Here is a 22011-nt window from a genome sequence, read left to right as displayed (position 1 = left end):
CCCTCATCTCCCTAGTTTTCTGAGACACTATCTAACCTGAGCCTTTTCATACCTATCTGACTACTTGGATGTCCTACAGGGTTCCTTCTTGTTCCCTCTTCTTTTCTCCCTCTATACTATTTCACTTTGTAATCTCATCAACTCCCACCATTTCAATGATCATTTCTATGCTGATAATTCTCAGATTTACTTGTCTAGTCCCAACATCTGTGCTGACCTCTAGATTCCCATGTCCAACTCCTATTAGACATCACAGACTGGATATAGACATCTTCATCTCAACCTAACCAAAATTGAACTCATTATCTTCCCCCCAAAATCTTTCCTTCTTCCTAACTTCCCTATTACTATCGAGGATACCCCATCCTCCTAGAACCCCAGGCTTGCAACTTAGGTCTCATCCTTGACTTCTCATTCTCTCTCACCTACTATAGCCAATCTCTTGCCAGGTTTGGTCAACTTTACCTTCATAATATCTCTTGCATACTCCCCCTCTTTTCCTCTAACACTTCCACAACCCTTATGCAGGGCCTCATCTCCTCATGCCTAGATATCGCAATAGCCTCCTGGTTGGCCCACTCCTGCCTATCTTTATAACCCCAGGCCTTATCACAGTGTTTGGTGTATAGAAGGTGTATCTTTTTGTATGGTTAGCAGATATCCAAAGTGCTTAAAAGAAGTTTATCACCTTATGTCATTTAAGCTACAGTCTTGTTTATATATAGATTGGGGGTGACAAATGCTTTTTTTCTTACCTTGTACAAATTTAGACTTGAGCTCTGACCCTGTCCAAATTAATTATAAGTTTTATACCTTGGTGGCCAGATTATTGAAACTTAAACACCTGGATCAGGGGTATGGAACCTGTGGCCTTGAGGCCATAGGTGGCCTTCTAGAGCCTCGGGTATGACCTTTTGACTGAGTCCAAGTTTTACAGAACAAATCCTTTTATTAAGGGTATTTGTTCTGTGAAATTTGGATTCAGTCAAAGGGCTGTACTTGAGAACCTAGAGGGCCACATGTGGCCTCAAGGCTGCAGGCTCCCTACCCCGATCCTAGATCCTAGATTATCATCTCTCATTTCCTTGTTAGCCTTGCCAAGGAAAGCAATATGAATGATTCTTTGTTTTCCCTCTGGTTTTAGAACACTTGCTTTTTTGAGTCATATCCGTATTGTTTCTAAAGGTCATAATTGAAACAAGCCCTTTCCTTACCTATATACACCTAGGCAGGCAGCCAACGCCAATATTACCCACAGCCAGCGCTTGGAATTGTTACTCAGCCATTCTGCAAAAAAGAAATCATAGATTATTTGAGGCCTGCTTTACCAATCTAGGAATCTCCTAACTCCAGACCTTCCTTTAGCATACACAGGTACTCAGGGATAAAGTCTAACACTGGTTGATTTGGGGAGTTGCTGGCCACTCTCATAGTCAGAGAATCTCACAGGTGCAAGACACCTCAGGGTCCTTGACAGCAGATCACCCTATCTCTGCTTGATTAATTCCAGAGATAGAGAGTTCCCTTGGTCAGCAGGCAGCTCATTCCATCACCAGGCCTCCCTAATCATTCTAATGCATTCATTGAACATGAATTTATTCCCATTACAAATCAATTATTGATCAAAGCATATAAATAAATAGTTCTCCAAAAAAAGCCACAAACTACTGACAACCATATGAGAAACTACTCCAAGTCACTCATAATTAGAGAACTGCAAATCAAAGCAACAATGATGTTTCATTTCATACTCAGCAAAATGGCAAAGATGACCAAAAATGGAAATAGTCAAGATTGAAGGGGCTTCAGGAAGATAGGCACATTAGGACAGATTGAAGTTATGAATTGTTCCAACCGTTCTAGAAAATGATATGAAATTATCTTTTAAAAAAGGATGAATATTTCCACACCTATTGACCCTAGATTCCATTGCTAGGCAAGGAGGTCAGCTGCCCATTCTAACAAGAACTGAGTATGATTAAGCTTTGTGCAGCTGGATAGCACAGTGGATAGAGTGCTGGACCCGGAGTCAAGAAGATTCATCTTCCTGAGTTCAAATCTGACCTCAGACACTCACTAGCTGTGTGACCCTGGGCAAGCCACTTAATGCTATTTGCCCCAGTTCCTCATCTGTAAAATGAGCTGGAGAAGGAAATGGGAAACCACTCCAGTACCTTTGCCAAGAAAACCCCAAATAGGGTCACGATGAGTGGGGCATGACTGAAAAACAACTGAACAACAACAAGTGAGCTATGTGATAATTTTGGGGGCAGGTAGGTGGTGCAGAGAGGGTCAGGGGGAAGAGGGACAACAATCATCATGACAAAGAAGAAAATGAGAGAGAGAGAGAGAGAGAGAGAGAGAGAGCACCATTGAAACATTTTAAAAATAGCACAGAAAAGAACATGAGTTCAGAAAGAGGCACAGATAAGCAGGACAGTTTTGAAAGTAAAGTGTAGAATTTATTATATACTGTTTTTAAAAAGCAAGCAGTATGAAATAGAGACTCATAGTTTCATAGGGAATGCTTTTTTGTGTGTTCTGCTATGTGTATAGTAATTCTGTGTGTGTATGCGTGTATGAGTGTATGCATGCATGTGTGTGAGTGTGTAAGTTTAGAATTAAAAAAAAATTTTTTTAATTTAAGTTTTAAATTAAAAAAATTTTTTTAAATCCTCTCTCAAGGTCCAGATCAACCTCTATCCCTCTAAGATGTTTGTGCTCCCTTGCAAAAGGACTAACCATTGAGTTCTGGTTAGTCCTCAAGTGTCCTTGTGACTGAGTTCTATGGCAAAGATGACTGGTGACTCAGCCAGAAAGCACCATTCCTTCTGTAGGTTGTAAGGAGTGAGGAGAAATGACTACCATTTTCTTGGTGAGCTGGTGTTCTTTTGGAACACAAGTGTAGAACTCCACCTGTAGACATGCTAGTGATAAACGTGGAGTACCTTAATTGTAAGGGAAGGATGATCCCTCAGACTGGCCAATGTTCATGTTAGACTTAAAATTTCTTATAGAATTTCAGAGCTGAACATGCAACACAGTGTAGGAGAGTAGTCAAGACCTTGAGCAGTTGATTTCCTCCCCACCCCTAGTTGATGTAATCACAGAAAGCAAAGAGCTCACTGACGAGTTAGAATGGAGCAAATGGAAGCCAACAACTCTATGAGAAATCAAGAAATTATAAAACAAAGCCAAAAGAATGAAATAATAGAAGACAATGTGAACTATCTCATTGGAAAAACAATTGATCTGGAAAATAGATTCAGAAGAGATAATTTAAAAATTATTGGACTACCTGAAAGTCATGATCAAAAAAAGAACCTAGACATTATCTTTCAAGAAATTATCAAGAAAAACTGCCCTGATATTCTAGAACCAGAGGGTAAAATAGAAATTGAAAGAATCTACCAATCATCTCCTGAAAGAGATCCCAAAAGGAAAACTCCCAGGAATATTACAGCCAAATTCCAGAGTTCCCAGCCCAAGGAGAAAATATTACAAGCAGCCAGAAAGAAACAATTCTAATATTGTGGAAACACAATTAGGATAACACAAAATTTAGCAGCTTCTACATTAAGGAATCAGAGGGCTTGGAATATGATATTCCAGAGGTCAAAGGAGCTAGGATTAAAACCAAGAATCACCCAGCAAACAAAACTGAGTGTAATCGATGAAAGGGGAAAATTGAAATTCAATGACATAAAGGAATTTAATGCACTCTTGAAAAAAAAATAACAAGAGCTAAATAGAAAAATCAACTTTCAAATGCAAGACTCAAGAGAAGTATGAAAAGGTAAACAGGAAAGAGAAATTATAAGGAATTTATTAAAGTTGAACTGTTTACATTCCTACATGGAAAGATAATATTTGTAACTCATAAGACCCTTCTCATTATTAAGGTAGTTGGAGGGAATATATACATATATATATAGACAGAGGACATAGGGTGATTTAAATAGGAAGGGATGATATCTAAAAAATAAAATTAAGGGGTGAGAGAGAGGAATGTACTAAGAGAAGGAGAAAGGGAGACGTAGAATGGGGTAAATTATCTCACATAAAAGAGGCAAGAAAAAGCTTTTACAGTGGTAAGGAAGAAGGAGGAAGTGAAAGGCAGTGAGTGAACCTTACTCTCATCGAATTTGGCTTTGGGAGGGAATAACATACACACTCAACTGGGTATGGAAATCTATCTTACCCTACAGGAAAGTAGGGGGGAAAGGGATAAGAGAGGAGTGGGTGATAGAAGGGAGGGCAGATTGGGAGAGGGAGTAATCAGAAGCAAACACTTTTGAGGAAGGACAGGTTCAAAAGAGAGAATGGACTAAATGAGCAGCAGGATAAGATAAAGGCAAATATAGTTAGTCTTTCACAACATGACTTTTATGGAAGTGTTTTGCATGACTACATATGTATTACTTGCCTTCTCAATGGGGGTGGGTGGGGAGGGAGGAATGGAGAGAGTTTGGAATTCAAAGTTTTAAAAATGAATGTTAAAAATTGTGTTTACATGCAACTGGGAAATAAGATACACAGGAAACGGGGTATAGAAATCTATTTCACCCTCCAGGAAAATAGAAGGAGAAAGGAATAAGAGAAGGGGGGAGCAGATTGGGGGAAAGGGTAATCAAAATGTACACCATCATGGGGTAGAGGGAGGTGAGAGATGGGGAGAAAATCTAGAACTCAAAATTTTGTGGAAGTGAATGTTGATAGCTAAAAATAAATTAATTAGTTTGAAATGTGGGGGGTGGAGAGAGTTTGAAGCACAACTGAAGGAGTTGAGACTATATTCTCTGTTTGACAAGGACACAAAAGTAGTATCTCAAAGGAATGAACAGTTTACTGGCTGATAAGCAGAGATTCCTAGACAGACTCAGAGTAGCACTAGCCCTGGAATTCAAACCAAAGCTGTGGAGAAGACTACGTGAGGAAAGAAAGTTCAAGGAGGCTCTGCCGAATAGAAGGCACGAATTACCTTGGCCACATGTAGAGCTCACTATTGCTATACTCTAATTCTGTACCTGTAGACCACAGGGAGAGTATACTCTAGGGTTGTGGGGAGAAATGGTTTTTAGTTATTATTCTTATGATATCATCTTAACACAAGCCTTTTGTTTTGAACTAATTGTGTCTAGTGGCTGACTGTGGATAGAAGGAACAAAAGAGAATAACTGATCTCACATCCCCTAGACCAGAGGTTCCCGAACTTCTTTGACCTACTGCTCCCTTTAAAAAAAAAATTACTCAGAGACCCCCTGGAAATCTACTTTCTTTAACCCTTTAATAGTTTTTTTAAAACTTTGTGTCATTTCAAAAAAAAAATGATTTTTAAATGATGCATCTTAAATTTAATAATTTATTGTAAATTTATGGTATTTTTCCGGCATTGAAATTTTAATGATGCAATATTGTGTTATGTAACCATATAGCAGCATATTGTAAATAAGTTATTACATGCACATATTCCTACTGATGCATCCTAGACTTCCCAACCATGTGCAACACACTAACCTGCCAACACTTGCTTGTTAAGACCTGTTGGCAGACTTGACCACTGATTGGTTATAATTTGCATTTTGTGCATTTAGTTGGAAAATAATATAATCACTATGACTTTCACTCTGTTACACAACAGATGAAACACATACAAATGTTTTTTCAAAATTTTCTTCTCTTCTTTCCTTATGCTTCCACTATTCCCTTGTTTTATTCAACACCCACCACTTGCACCTGAGGCTACTACCACCTACCCTGGATCTTTCCAGTACCCCTGCAGGGGGCAGTATTGGGAACCTATGCCTAGAGGTACCCAGATAGTTCAGACTCCTCAGTGCTTGGGCCTTGGAGACTTCCTCTTTCCATTCCTTTCACTACCCAGCACTTAAAGGAAAACTAAGTCCCCTGGAACAACTAGAAAAGAGTAGACCAAATCACACAAAGGTGGGAGCCAGTGACAACCCCCTTACAACTTCATCATAGCTCCATACTACTACCAACATCAATTATTTAATCAATCAATAAATATTGATCAAGGCTTGCTATATGCCAGGCACTATAAAGTCCCTGCCCTCAAGGAGCTTACAATCTAATGGGGGAAATAACATACAACTATATACAGAGAAAGCTATATACAGGACAACATGGCTAAAAGTGGGAGCAGGTATAGTGATAATTTTTTTAAACTTTATTATTTTTTTCTCTAGCTTTGACATTTGAATATTATTTTATTTCTTCCTTTCTTTTTTTTTTCTTTAAGCAGGATATTCCAGCATCACTGCTTACAAGCATTAGATGTGGCCTGACTTTGAAAAAAATACTTTCATATTTTATTCATTTTGTGTTTCTGAAGTTGACCCTTTTCCCCCCCTTGAGTTTTGAGTTGGATTAAGCTCAACATTTGTTGTTATTTTTGGGAAGAATTGTTGGTTCTTGTATTTTGTAATTTCGGTGCCTAATTTTAAAAAAACATGCTTTTGTTCCTTTGTCACTGAATTTTATAAACCCTTTCAAATCCTATTAATATTTTTAGCTTCTTTTTGTTTTGACTTTCTTTTTGCCTTGCATTTTTTCTTCTAGTTTCCTATGAACAATTTCTGCTACTTTGTGCAATTTGCTGTACTTTTGTTGAATATTTGTATAAGAATGTAATTCAGGGGGTAGCTAGGTGGTACAGTGGATAGAACACTGGCCCTGAAGTCAGGAGGACCTCAGTTCAAATCCAGCCTCAGACACTCAATACTTACTACCTGTGTAGCCCTGGGCAAGTCACTTAACTCTAATTGCCTCTCAAAACAACAACAACAACAACAACAACAACAAAGAATGTAATTCAGTACTAGGTCTGCATCCCAAAACAGATTTTAAAAAAGGAAAAAAAAGAAAAAGGACTTTTATGTACAAAAATATTTATAGCAGCTCTTTTCTGGGGGCAAAGAATTAGAACCCTTTGACCCAGCAATAGCACTTCTAGGGCTATATCCCAGAGAGATCATACAAATGGGGAAAGGACCCATATGTACAAAAACATTTCTAGCAGCTCTTTTTGTGGTGGCAAAGAATTGGAAATTGAGGGGATGCCCATTAACTGGAGAATGGCTGAACAAGTTGTGGTATATGAATGGGATGGAATACCATTGTGCTTATAAGAAATGATGAACAGGCTGACTTCAGAAAAACCTGGAAAGACGTGTATGGTCTGATGCTGAGTGAAGTGAGCAGAACCAGGAGAACGTTGTACACAGTAGCAGCCATGTTGTGCGATGACTAATATTGATAGATTTAACCATTACCAGCAATACAAGGATCTAAGACATCTCCAAAGCCCTCATGACAGAAAATGCTATCCACATCCAAAGAAAGAACTATGGAGTTTGAATGCAGATTGAAGTATACTATTTGCTTTTTTTCCCCCTTCTGTTGTGTTTTGTTTCCTCTTTCTGGTGGTTCCTCCTATTGGTTCTAATTCTTACAACCTCACTAATGTGAAAATATGTTTAATAGGAATGTATATGCATAGCCTATATCAGATTGTGCGCCATTTTGGGGAGGGAGGTGGAGAAAGATTTAAAACTCAAAAGCTTATGGAAGTGATTATTGATAAAACAAAATAAATTAATTTTTAAAAAAACCTGGAAAGACTTGGATGGGCTGATGCAAAGTGGAACGCACTGTGTACAAAGTCACAGCAATATTGTAAGATGATCAGCCATGAATGACTTAGCTATTCTCAGCAACACAATGACCCAAGACAACTCTAATGAACTTATACTGAAAATGCTATCCACTGCCAGAGAAAGAGCTGATGGCGTCTGAATACAGTTGAAGCATATTTTTTCTGCTTTCTTTATTTTTCTTGAGGTTTTTTTTGTCTGTTTTCTTTCACAACATGACTATTATGGATATGTTTTACATGACTACACATGTATAACCTATATCGAAATGCTTACCTTCCCAATGAGGTGGGGTAAGGAGGGAGGAAGGGAGAGAATTTGGAACTCAAAGTTTTAAAAATGAATGTTAAAAATTGTTTTTACATGTAATTGGGGAAAAAATAAAATACTAAACAAACAAAAAAATGTAATTCAATGATGCTACTGATATCATTAAGTGTGATTTAGTTTCCTTTGTAGCTGTAGACATTTCTGTTAATTTGAATATTTGCTTCAATGCTGTGTGTCATTTGCTTGGAGGATCATTTTTGTGTCATTGTGGTATAATAGTCTGTATCTAGTTTGCTTATATATTGTGATATTTATAATATTGCTATCGGGGATGATGTATTTTGACCTTTAATGAAGTCCAAGTTGCTTCAAAAGTTTTGTAATTTTTTTCTCTAGAAATTCATAAGAGTCTCTTGATATTAGAATTAGACACAGAGAATAAAAATAAAGTTACTAGAAGGAAATTGAAAGGTCAAAGATTTGGAAGATTGCAAATAATTCAGAGTGAGAAAATCAAATTGATTCTGATTCCACTTTGTAATCGAGTCTATTCTGTATCACCTTCAATACAGTGTAAAATTTCCTAAGCCATATTTCTTTGTTTCTGAGTTAAATTCAGAAGTTTAGCTTTCTTCTCTGAGCTAAGTAGTGCCATAAATCACCTTAATTCAAAGAAACATATTACCTCTACACATCTTACTGCCCATACACAAGTAAAAGAGATCTGCCATCTGGCTAAAGCCTTGTAAGATGCAGGTGCACACCAGGAAGTCTGTTATCTTTGCAATGCTGGCTGTCCTTCAAGAAAGTCTAGATCAGGGGTGGGAAACCTACAGGCTTCCATGTTTTACAGAATAAATCCTTTTATTAAGAGGATTTGTTCTGTGAAGTTTGGATTCAGTCAAAGGTCCACACCCATCAACCTAGAGGGCCACATGTGGCCTGGAGGTCACAGGTTCCCCACTCCTGGTCTGGACTGTTGTCTCTATGACTCTAACCAACCATGCAGGCAGACACCCACTAATGGATTTTCCACAGCAACAAGATAGAAGGTGGGGTTGCTACTAGTTTTGCATTCCTGACTTCCATACAATCATATTGTTTTCCATCATCTATAATGCTTCAGACTTTGTTTTATGCTTCCTATTCTTTGTTGCCTTGGACCTCTCAAAACTATAGGAAGGCTAGTAAGCCCTACGTCATGGTCTTTTGGCTGACTGAGGATACAAGGGAAATGTTTTATTGGTAATTGCTAGCCTTGCCAATAAATTGAATGTGTTCAGAACTTTGTGCCTCAGTTTACCTTATTTTGACCATAATAATATCAAGGTTAGAGCTGGGAAAAATAAACACTTAGCTAGTACTCAGTGATGGGGAGAGGTGAATGGCCTGAAATAGCAAAAACAATAAGACCAGACAGTGCAGAGTGGCTTGCTGCTTCCTAAAATGAAAATATAATTGGATAGCCAAGAACTCTGACAGTACGCACCAGATTTTGAAGTTGATAAAATCAGGGCACATAACAGAGGGTAATTTCTAATGCTGCTAAGAAGGATTCTTTGTGGGAAGTCCCATCAACAAACAGCTCAAGAACACATTTGGCTATCGGGAAAAAAGCAAGATACTGGAGACCCAGGGTCAAAAGAAGAAGCCTTCTGGAAACCTCATTAAAGAAGGAATCCCAAACAAAACCTCTCCAATGGGAAAGGTCATCTCAAGGGAATGGAGACCAGGACAGCCTGATACATGAACATCACTATCAGGAGACAAACAGAAAGTTGTTCTGCAACAACTGGGGGGAAGATGGCCACATGAGGGGTGGATGCCCTTGTGAGGAGAATGCACCTTTGGTGCTGCAGAAGCAAAGGTCTCAAGGAGTGGCATTGGGTAAAGGAAACAGGACCAGAAAAGGTTACCCACACTGCATATGTACGGTAGTAAGCATGACCTAATCAGCAACTCCTTATGGGTTTATTCTATCCAGACTCATAGCACCTTTCTGAGGGGTGCTGGTGAAGACTGAGGATGTGGAATGCACTGATTACAAGTCATGACCATATTCTAATGCTTCATCAAAGGTATCTTGGGGAAAAAACCCAACCTTTTTTAGCCTGAAAAGACTTAGAAGAATGAGTAACAAAAAATAGTCATATCTGGGATACACACAGCAGAGTAATCCTGAAACTTTCTGCAGGTTGTTGTCACAGGACAAAGAAGAGATGGACAAAAGTGTTGGGTTGGCTAAGAGGAAAAAGGCCTGAAGCTTTCGAAAGAAAGTTCCAGTATTGCAGAGACTCTGTTAAATATGTGATTCATGGAGTATATTTCTCGGCTGAGACAACAACAGAAAAGCTAACCATGCAGCCGCAACTTCGTCTCAGAACTCTGACAGAAACAAATGATGGTAGGGCGCCACAGTCCATTGTCAAGGTGACAGGAATCTGCTGAGGAATCTTGGCATTCAAGGGCTGGACACACAAATGGGCAAATTCTTGGAAAGCTACTCCACACCTGCTGACAACAGCCCGAACAATCTGTCTGTTAACAGAATACGCTGGGCTGAGGAATACGCGGGGAGGAAGGAGGCGGGCAGGGAGGGAGGCCCCGACGGCGATCCACCGCCCTCTCCCCCTACCTCCCCCGACCCTTCTCCCTTCCTCTCCCTCCCCCCTTCCCCCATCTCCATCCTTCCCTCTATCCTTTCTCCTTCTTCCCTTACTCGGCCTAGACGGGGCCGTGGTGGAGCCAGCCGAGGCGGACATCACTGGGCTGTGCCGGACGTGTTCTCCAAAATGGCCACGTACCTGACCGGCTTAAAGTATCTAGAGGTGAAGGATATTGCAGTAAACATACGCAGAAACCTAAAAGACTTAAGCCACCAATTTGCAGCACTTCGGCCTCATCGGGATCGGATCTCTTTCACTGAGGAGCAAGCAGCAGCTCTTGAGCGAACAGCCTACAAGTTGGACGTGTATTCAAAGAAATTAGAAGCAAAGTACAAGAAGTTAGAGAGGCCAGGAAAGAATTCTTTAGCACAAAGACTTTAACTACAAGAATGTTTCATAAGAGCTGAAATAAGTGGGATGGAACTTATCACTATGCTTCAATTCCTAAAAGGAAGCGGTGCTGCTGATCCAAGGAGAATCCCAGCCCCCACCTCTGGTTGGATGTGCAACTTGGGCCGCCCCTTGAGGTTTTGTAAACCTGTAGCCCCTGGAACCTCATCTTATCTTGTGCTTCATTGTGTGCCCTGGACCAAGGCTCAGAGATCAGGATCAACCCGGTCTGGAGCAGACACAGAGGAGAGGCTCTGGTCTCCCTGTCTCCTCCCCTCTCTCCTCTCCCCTAGGGCTCGACCTTGGACTCTGTTATGAATGTGCCCCCCCCACCCCCTTCATAACCTGTTCTTCAACTTAAATGATAAATGCTGACTTATGACCCTCAAAAAAAAAAAATACCACTAGAGATAGACGGGGCCCCAGGAAAGATAATTCACTGCAACCACCTGTTGCTCATAGGTGAATGGACTGCCTAATGAACAAGATAAGTGACTACCAGCAAAAGTGACTGCCTTCCAGTTGTGCAAAGACTCTCTGAACTAGGCAATGGCTCAAAAAAAAAAGATATTTTAAAATTTTTTAGTTATTTATTTTTGTAAGCATCTTTCCTACTTCTCTTCCCATCCTCTCACTGAACAATAAAAAGAAAGAAAAAAGGAAGGAAGGAAAGAAAGAGACTCTCATAATAAATATGCATAGGCCAGCAAGACAAATTTTCACTTTGGTCACGTCCAGAATTGTATGTCTCTGTCCCCTGAGTCTATTGCCTCTCTTTCAGGAGTTCAGTGGCATGCTTCAGCTATGGACTCATGGCTTACCATTGAATTGAACAGTCCTAATCTCTTTCAAAGTTGCTTTTAAAAACGATGTTGTTCTATACCCAAAGAGCTATAAAAATGCGTATACCCTTTGATCCAGCAATAGTACTTCTAGGGCTATATCCCAAAGAGATCATACAAATGGGAAAAGGACCCACATGTACAAAAATATTTCTAGCAGCTCTTTTTGTGGTGGCAAAGAATTGGAAATTGAGGGGATGCCCATCAACTGGGGAATGGCTGAACAAGTTGTGGTATATGATTGCATTGGAATACTATTGTGCTAGAAGAAATGATGAACAGGCTGACTTCAGAAAAACCTGGAAAGACTTGCATGGTCTGATGCTGAGTGAAGTGAGCAGAACCAGGAGAACATTGTACACAGTAACAGTCATTGTGCAATGACTAATATTGATAGATTTAACCATTCCCAGCAATACAAGGATCTAATACATCTCCAAAGGCCTCATGACAGAAAATGCTATCCACATCCAAAGAAAGAACTATGGAGTTTGAATGCAGGTCAAAGCATACTATTTGCTATTTTTTTTTCTTCTGTTGAGTTTTGTTTCCTCTTTCTGGTGGTTCCTCCCATTGGTTCTAATTCTTACTTACAACATCACTAATGTGAAAATATGTTTAATAGGAATGTATATGTATACCCTATATTAGATTGTGTGCTATCTTGGGGAAGGAGGGGGAGAAAAATTTTAAACTCAAAAGCTTATGGAAGCAATTGCTGATAATTCCAAATAAACTAATTTTAAAAAAATGTTCTTGTCATTGCATAAATTGAGAGACATTTCAATTAAAGAAAAAGTACACAGTAATCCAACAACCAGTTCTGATAGATTGTCATTGTTGTTGTTGTTTGTCCTTCAGTCTCAAAGAAGACCATGACATCAGGGAGGTGATGCATCTGAATGGATGACATGCAAGTGAATTGGATTTAAGTAGGCAGGGCTGTGTGAGGTCACCAGCCTCACATTCTCCCCCAGAGCCATCTGGGTCCAGTGGCCAGATTTAGATCGGGACAACTAGCGATGGCCCAGGTTGCAGTAGGGGACGTTGACCTTTTCAAGCTAAGGTCTTCTGACTGAACTCCTAGACAATGCCTTGCCTGCCTAGAACATCAGCTGTACTGACTCCAAAGATGCAAAAACACTCACACAGAGCATAGGAACACTGCTGGCCAGCGCAGCTCTCCCCATGCTTAAATTTAAGAGTAGGATTGCAGTTCTCAGGAGGATTCTGTTCAACCCACACTAAAAATGAGTTTGGGTATAGAGGAGGAGATGAATGACTAGCCTTGTATCTCTGCCCTTAGGTGAGCTCAGAAAAAGTAGGATCTTCTCAAACATACTTCATGACCTCAGAGTACAGCTCTGATGAAATCCTTGTTGTAGCTGCAGTCACCTCCTCAATCCCCTAAAAAGCCACTTTAAATCTGTGATTTACAGGGATTAGGCTTTGCCTAATTAGCTAACCCTTCCTAAGGGAGGAGGAAGAAAACAGAAGCCACAGACCTGGGAATGTGCACTGAAATGAGCAGGAATATGTGAGAGAAGTCATACAGGGTGTGACATATCAGGTACAGCCCCGACAAATAACAGAGTAGGAGCCTGGGAGGATAGAAACTTTGCAGAGCAATCACCTTGGAAGCAGGAGCAGAATTACAACAAGGAAGTCATTATAGTTGAATTTCTAGGTTACAAGCAATTCCTAGTTTTGCTAAGTTCACTCAGAGGGACAGATGCAGGGCTGGTGATTCCTCACTCCCCTTCTCCTTTTCCTCCTGCTTCTCCATTCTCTTATAATTTATTGCTTTAAAGTTTGTTTCCTCTCACCTTGTCTTTACAGATGGTTTTACAGGGGCAGTTAGGTGGCGCAGTGGATAGAGCACTGGCCCTGAAGTCAAGAGGACCTGAGTTCAAATCCAGCCTCAGACCAAACACTTGACATGTACAAGTTGTGTGACCTTGGGCAAGTCACTTAACCTTTTAGCCTCACTAAAAAAAAAAAGTAAGAGAACTTCTATGGAATTTGAAGCAAAAGAGCAGGATGAGTATACTAGGAACCTTTCCCCTGCCAAAGAAGTAGGTTGGTTACTCCAGAGTGATGAGGCTATTCTTCATGATAGTGTCTATTACCTCTGGAATAGAAAGTCTGTACATTAAGTTCTAAGTGCCTTTCTGGAGGGAAGTGCAAAAGACAGCTAGGAATGCAGTATCTAGTGGAATCTAGGTTCTTTCTACAATGCAGTGTGGTATTGGGAGGTCTATGTGATGTGTAGGAGAGCAATTCTTGAGGGAATATAGTCTATGCTTACATAACAGGTGCTCTGAGCATAATATTCCATGTTTGGCATGAAACAGGCATCAATGGCCTCTGATTGGAAGACTAGAGGGTAGAACACCAAACACCTTTCAATGGCTTCCTTTATAAAGGGTAGAAACTGGACTTTCTCACCTCTCTTCACTCTGCATCCACTACTGTTTTCAACTCCAGTGAACGAGATATCCTTTGGTACCCCACCCCAACCCTGCTTTCCTGCCTCCTTTTGAGTCTTGTATCCCACCCCCCATTAGACTGTAAGCTCCTTGAGGACAGGGTCTATCTTTCTTTTTATTAATTTGTATGCCTAGCATTCAGCACCATGCCTGGCACACAGTAGGTGCTTAATATATGTCTATTGGATTGGATTGGATTGGCAATCAACTGACTTACCCTCTCCATGGTAACATTGACTTACTCTTTCTAGATTCAGAAGTGGAAAGGGAGAAGACAGCCAGAGTGAAACCTGATGGATCTAGGCCACAGGGGTTGAGGCCACATGTGGCCCTCTAGGTCCTCAAGTGCGGCCCTTTGACTGAATCCAAACTTCACAACAAATCCTCTTAATAAAAGGATTTGTTCTGTAAAACTTGGACTCAGTCGAAAGGCCGAACCCGAGGACTTAGAGGACCACATGTGGCCTCTAGGTGGCAGGTTCTCCACCCCTGATAGGATCAGTTAGAAATGGTGAACCAGTAAGAATTGTGGAAGAGAGTAAGTTAGAGAACTGGATTCTAAACTCTGGTTGGGATTTCCTATCAGGAGTTTGAAGGACTAGAGACTGAAGTATATCACAATATGGAAAATCCAGTCAGTCATTCTAGGAAACACCCAACCCCATTTTACAATTTATAAAGCAAAGGTCAATTGACCTTTTGTTAGTTTTAGTTTGATAGTTCTTTTGTTAACCTAATCACAGAGAGAGGATGTGTATCTGTTATTTACCTCTGGGAAGACTGACTTTTTTTAAGTATACGTCAACATTACCATACTCTTCACCTGGCAGAATGAAAAAGAAACCCTAAACTGATCTAAACAAGCAGTTAAGTGGCTCAGTGGATAGAGCACTGAGCCTAGAGTGAGGAAGACCTAAGTTCAAATCTGGCTACAGACACTTGTTAGCTGTGTGACCCTGGGCAAGTAAGTCACTCAATCTCTGTTCGCCTTGTTGTTTGTCCTTTATTTCAAAGAGAACAAGTGTGTCACTGGGTGATATCTTGACGTGTGTGTGCGTGTGTGTGTGTGTGTGTGTGTGTGTGTGTGTGTGTGTGTGAGTGTGTGAATTGGATATAAGAGAATCAGACTTGCAAAAAAGTCCTTATATTTTCCAGTGCCATCGAAGTCCAGTGGCAAGACAGAAGTCAGGACAACTGTCGATGGCCCAGGATGCAGTAAATGACCTTAGTATCTTTGATGTCTGACCAAGCTCTAAACACTCCACGGCACCTGCTTCAGATGCCTTTATGGGCTTGGAGACAAATTGTTCCCATCTACCTATTCCACCAGGGAAAGTCTTCACATGCTTGGGGTAGACATGTCCCTATCTCACCGAGGTGTCTGAGGCCTGTAGGTTAACCTCAACCTGGTTTAGCCTGTCTTAGCCCAGTTTGGCCAAGATGGTTTACCAGGGTGTGTATACTGTGTGTGCTACAGTTTCTTGGAGCCACATGTGAGAGTTGGGTGAGGTAAACACCAAGAATGGATAAGTAGCCCTGAAAAGGGCTCAGGAAGCCCTCATAACAGAGGCTAATTCTCTCTGAATATCCACATCTATTTGCCTTAATCCACTGAAGAAGGAAATGGCAAACCACTCCGGTATCTGCCTGGAAAAACTCATGCTTGTGGTCCATGGAACTTAGCTGGACATGACACAATTGGACAGAATTGGACATGACTGGACAGCAATAACAACAAAACTGATCTGTGTACATTTGTGACTGTGAGTTTCTGCTATTTCACAGTTACTATAAAATGTGAGATGTAAATTATTTGGCCAGGAAATTATTTATTACATTTTCCCTCCAAGTTGAAACACATAAATATTATTGAATGTCTATGATAGATGTTAGTTTAAAAAAAACTCTTAGTGGATTCCTTCCTCCATGCCCAATAGGCTATTCCAACTGAAACCTGGAAGACTCCAAAAAGCTGATGGAATGGGTGGTTAAGCTCTGATCATACAACAAGGATGATGCCTGTCTGAGAAGAGCAAGGATGAGTGTATATCATAAACTAAGTGAAGAACACCACAAAAGAAAAGCAAAATGTCAAAAAGTAAGCTTCTGTGCATAGCAACACAAGTATCAGATCCAATTCCCTTCATTTTCAAATAAGGGAAACTAAGACTCAATAGGTGGGAGAAATGACTTGTCCAAGGTCATACAGGTAATCATTGATAGTGCTAAAAGTAGAATTCATGTCTTCCTGAATGTGGAGCTTAAAGACGTGAGTTGTTCCCACTAATACACCTGGTTCTCTGCTCAGTAGATCAAGAAAATCTTTTACATCTTTAAAAGCATAAATACAGAAAAAAAAACCTTTGAAATCCAATTTATTCCAAAAAGCACTGAATACCTACCATAAGAAAGGTCTCCAGTTCAGTGCTAATTAGAGTGATTAAAAGACACCCCGTTTTTTCAACAAAACATCTACTGATAGTGAGGGGGAAAGGAGGGGAGAATTATTATGAACATTAATAATAATGATAATGATGTTATCTCACAGTTCTCTATCACATTAAAGTTGATATAGTACCTTCCTCACAACTCTTTGAGGGAGGTTATATAAGTAAGCCTGTCCTTTGTTGCAGATTTAGAAAAAAAAAAAAAAACAACAACAACCTAAAACTTAAAAATGAAGTGACTGGGCCATGGTTACACAGTTACTAAGTGGATTTGAACCCAAATCTCTATTAACTTCCCCTCCAATGTGGTTTTCATTACGTCACAAGCTATATAAGAGGTTGTTCCATTACAGACATAATAGAGACCAAGACAATTGGGGAGACAGAGGTTGGCTTTCACAAAATATCTCTATGGGTCATAAAAGAGACCCTGGAAACCTTGTATTTGACTCACTTTGCTCCCTTCAGAGGTCTCCCTACATATGCCAATATTTTAAAAGAGCATTAAATATAGAAGTTTTATTTGACCTGGTAATTGATCCAGATAGCATTGGCTTTCAAGCCTTTAGTAAAGCAGTTCAGAGTCCATGCCAACTGGCATCCTCTGCCTACACACGCACTGCTTTCCCTTAATCTGCCCACCACAGTCCCTACAACGCTGGATAGGCTGAGGTCCAGCCATGTGGAAGATTTCAGGCTACATCCCTGTTCTGTGACTCTGGGATGGATGGGACTGGACCTGCTGCTTTCCTCTTCTGGCTTTTGCATTTGTTCCTGAGCCCACCTCCTTGTTCAGAGGTTTTGCCCGAAAAGAATACAATTTGAAAGCAGCCCCCGGCTGTGGGTGGCTGCAGACTTGATGGGGTCTGTCAGAGTATGCAGCCTGGGAAGAACCTTGAGGCTATGTTCATAGAGAGGGCCAGGAAGGCAGTGGAGAAGTGAGGGCAAGAGGGGAGAAGCAAGAAGGCAGAAGAGGAGAATGAAAGAGTGGGGAGAGGGAGAAAGCTGGAGAGAAGGGGGGTGAGAGAGGGTTGGAAAGAGGAAGGATAGAGAGAAAGGGGAGGGAGACGGGTGAAAGGGTGCTCTTGTAATAGACAATTTTCTGAGCAACAATTTATACCTTACATTTTACAATAACTGTGAAGCAACAGAAACCCTCAGTCACAAATGTACATAAATCATTTTAGGATTTCTTTTTTATTCTCCCAAGTGAACAGTGCTGAACACAGTCAGAATTGCCTGACGAATTGCAAACTCGGGATCTTATCTAACACTGTTCCTTCCCTTTGGGGTGTGCATGGATCTAGTGATCTGTGGACCTGGAGGCCAGGGGGAAGAGGTTAGGAAACTGCTTTCCTTAGGCAGAGGTGCAGAGACGTACATGCAAATAACTTTCTCAGGGCACCTGAAGGTTACCTGGCTCCCCTGCAAGAAAGCACAAGTCGGGCAGGCTCCTCCTGACCAGACGGAAATTGGAAAGGCCAGGGAGATCTCAACCTTACTCAGAGCCATTTGTGTGCATTTGCTCCCCACCCAGCAAGAAGTTTGTTATTGGAGACCGATGACCAGGACTGTGGAGGAGAGCCATGGGAAAAATCTGTGCCAAAGAACATGAAATACCTGTCCTACCAAGCCCTCCATCTTCCAGGGTTCATCATGAGGTTTACCTTAGACATAGGTAGAATTCATACTTTTCCTCTTCCCATTTCTGTCCTTCTCTTCTTCTTTCTGTTCCCTCCAGCTCCCTTCACCATCATCTCCTCTCTCTACCTTCCTCTATCTTCCTCCTTTCCACTCTCTTCACCTCCCTGCCCCTCCACCCTCCTCCCTCCTCCTCTCTACCTACCCTCTCTTCCTTTCCAACTCGCCCCCTCCCTCTTTTCTCTGGCTTTCTCCCCCCCCCTTCTTTCTCCTCTTCCTCCTTGATTCTTTCCTCTTGCTCTCACTTCTCCACTGCCTTCCTGGTCCCCTCCATGAACCCAGAACCCAGAACCCAGAACCAAGGGTCTGCCCAGGCTGCATACTCTGACAGACCATCAAGTCTGCAGCCATCACTCAAAACCTGGCAGAGTAGGGGGAGGAGGTGGACAGCAATTGTTTTCTTTTTAGACAAAATCTCTCAGCAGGGGAGTAGGCTGAAGGACAGATGCAAAAGTCAGAAGGGGAAAACAGCAGGTGTGGCCTCATCTATCCTGGAGTCACAGGACAGAAACAGAGGAAAAAAATGAGAAGGAAAAGGACAGAGGGCTGCCAAGAGCAGATCCCCCAGCTAAGGTGCAGACACAACCAAATCAAGGGGGCAAAGGACCTGGGCTCTGTGGGGTTCCCAGGCTGGAGCAAAGTGTCCACCCAGCATGCCTCTCTCCCTCCAACATTAGACTTACACAGGAATTCAGAGTTTCCTTTACCTCCACTGAAATTGTCCGTGGGCAGATCTGACGCCAGGCTTGAACTGTAGGACTCTGTCAGAGTCCTTACCTTACCTTACCTACTCTAAAATAAGAAGGTGGGTCAGATGATCCCTAAGGTTCCCTCTAGATTTGCCACCCTGCTGAATGCCATGATCCCAAAAGGCCAGCTTCCTAAAGCCTGGGAATAGACAGAGAGGAATACACTCCCACTATTCCTTCTGAGACGACCGCCTTTCCCCTAGCTGTCCATCATAAAGGTCCCAATTAAACCCAGAGCCAGGCACCTTGGGTGCTCAATATACTGGCTGAATTGGGTAGGAGAGGAAGACCCTGAGCCATTGGGACAGCCCAGCCCTGCTCAGCTCACCTTTGAGAGCTCTCAATTCCAGCATATTCCAAACCTTTGGAGGGCTCATCCTAAGACGTCTCTTCTTTAGCAGCTGAAGGCCAGTGGCTTAGGTCAGCCTCTGTGTGCTGAAGTTGCAAAGAAAGGAAGACCTGTTTATGAGAACACCTTTGCCTTATATTCACTCCCTGGCTGCCTGAGGAGACAGCTGATAGGCAGGTGGCAGGTTTGCTTCTGATTTGCCAAAGACAGAATTAGCCAGCCCTCCAGAATCAATCTGGGAGTTAGGATACCTGGATTCTTTTTTCATTTCTGCCCTGGTGCTTCCGAGGGATCCTGAAGCAGTCTTTCATCTCTCTGTGCTTGTTTTCTCCTCTGTGGAACATTTAAAGGCCCCTTCATTAGCAATGAACAGCAGGACAAGCTGCCGGACAGGGCCTCTTGACCTGGAGTAGCTGTGTGACCAGGAGCACATTACTTAACTTTCTGACTCCCAATCTGTTCATTTGTAATATAGCAACAATACCTATAGTACCTACAGTGCTGGGTTTTTGTGAGGCTCAAATGAAATCAATATTTTCTGAAGTCTAAGTAATGAGTGGTAGGTTTTTTCAAGGACCTCTGGCAGGTCCAGCCAGTGTAATCAGCCAGGACACTCTATGCAAGGCAACCTATCTAGCTTATCTCTGATCACTGCCCTTCCAAGCCTCAAGTCCCAGGCCATGGTCAGAGCAGCACTTCTGAAGGCTCCAGGAATCTTTTTTTTTAAAATTTCATTAATTTATTTATTTTTAGTTTTCAACATTCACTTCCACAAGATTTTGAATTCCAAATTTTTTCCCCATCTCGTCCCTCCCCCTCCCCAAGATGGCATGCATTCTGAATATCCCTTCCCCTAATCTGCCCTCCCTTCTATCTCCTCCTCTCTTCTCTCATTCCCTTCCCCTTCAATTTTCCTAGGGCAGGATAGATTTCTGCACCTCATTTCCTATATATCTTATTTCCCAGTTGCATGGTGAAAACAATTTTTTTAACATTTGTTTTTAAAACTTTGGGTTCCAAATTTTCTCCCTTCCTCCATCCTCACCCTCCCTTATTCTGAAGGCAAGCAACTTGATACAGGTTATACAGGTATAGTCATGAAAAACACTTCCATAGTAGTCATGTTGTAAAAATTTCCCTTAATCCTATCCCGCCCCACACTTATTCTATTCTCTCTTTTGACCCTGTCACTCTTCACAAGTGTTTGCTTTTGATTACTCCCTCCCCTAATCTGCTCTCCCCTCTATCATCTCCCTGCTCTCTTGTTCCCTCCCACCACCACCCCCCATTTTCCTGTAGGGTAGGATAGATTTCCATACCCAATTGAGTGTGTATGGTATTCCCTCCTTAAGCCAAATCCAATGAGAATAAGATTCACTCATTCCCTCTCACCTTCCCCTGTTTCCCTTCCACTGTGAGAGACTTTTCTTTTCTGTTTTATGTGAGATAATTTATCCCATTCTACTTCTCTTTTCTCCTTCTTCCAGTATAATCCTCTCTCACCCTTTAATTTTATTCTCCAGATATCACCCCTTCATCTTCAACTCACCCTGTGCCCTCTATCTATCTATCTATCTATCTATCTGTCTGTCTGTCTGTCTGTCTGTCTATCTATCTATCTACATACATATAATTTTTTCCCTCCAACTACTCTAATACTGACAAAGATCTCATGAGTTACAAATATCATCTTTCCATGCAGGAATGTAAACAGTTCAATCTTAATAAGTCCCTTATGATTTCTTTTTCCTGTTTACCCCTTCATGTTTCTCTTGAGTCTTATATTTGAAAGTCAAATTTTTTAATCAACACTGGTCTTTTCATCAAGAATGCTTAAAAAGTCTTCTATTTCACTGAATATTTTTTCCCCTAGAGGATTATATTCAGTTTTGCTGAGTAGGTGATTCTTGGCTGTAATCCTATCTCCTTTGACCTCCAGAATATTATATTCCAAGCCCTCTGGTCTCTTAATGTAGAAGCTGCTAAATCTTGTGTTATCCTGATTGTATTTCCACAACACTTGAATTGTTTCTTTCTGGCTGCTTGCAATATTTTCTCCTTGACCTGGGAACTCTGGAATTTGGCTACAATATTCCTAGGAGTTTTCATTTGGGGATCTCTTTCAGGAGGTGATCAGTGGATTCTTTCAATTTCCATTTTACCCTCTGGTTCTAGAAGATCAGGGTAGTTTTCCTTGATAATTTCTTGAAAGATGATGTCTAGGCTCTTTTTTTGATCGTGGTTTTCAGATAGTCCAATAATTTTTAAATTATCTCTCCTGGATCTGTTTTCCAGGTTAGTTGTTTTTCCAATGAGATATTTCACCTTGTCTTCTATTTTTTCATTCTTTTGATTTTGTTTTACAATGTCTTGATTTCTCATAAAGTCACTAGCTTCCATTTGCTCCATTTTAATTTTTAAGGATGTATTTT

The 22011-nt window shown here is 41.1% G+C and overlaps 1 protein-coding gene across 2 annotated transcripts in view; it reads right to left on the bottom strand.

The window, feature by feature from the left end:
• Positions 1-19670, bottom strand: part of LOC110205086 (histo-blood group ABO system transferase) — a 44006-nt gene extending 24336 nt beyond the window's left edge. For both annotated transcript variants that reach the window (XM_020981384.2, XM_020981385.2), the window contains exons 1-2: positions 19559-19670; positions 1215-1287 (exon numbers count right to left, since the gene is read on the bottom strand). In XM_020981384.2, the coding sequence (XP_020837043.1) occupies positions 1215-1287; positions 19559-19607 (122 nt within the window). In that variant the 5' untranslated portion in view covers positions 19608-19670. The remainder of the gene's footprint in view (positions 1-1214; positions 1288-19558) is intronic.
• Between the last annotated feature and the right edge of the window lie 2341 nt (positions 19671-22011).

The sequence above is a fragment of the Phascolarctos cinereus genome, unplaced genomic scaffold (assembly GCF_003287225.1).
Source record: "Phascolarctos cinereus isolate Bilbo 61053 unplaced genomic scaffold, phaCin_HiC Scaffold_2;HRSCAF=192, whole genome shotgun sequence".
Lineage (NCBI taxonomy): Eukaryota > Metazoa > Chordata > Mammalia > Diprotodontia > Phascolarctidae > Phascolarctos > Phascolarctos cinereus.
This window is presented reverse-complemented; position numbering and strand designations above follow the sequence as displayed.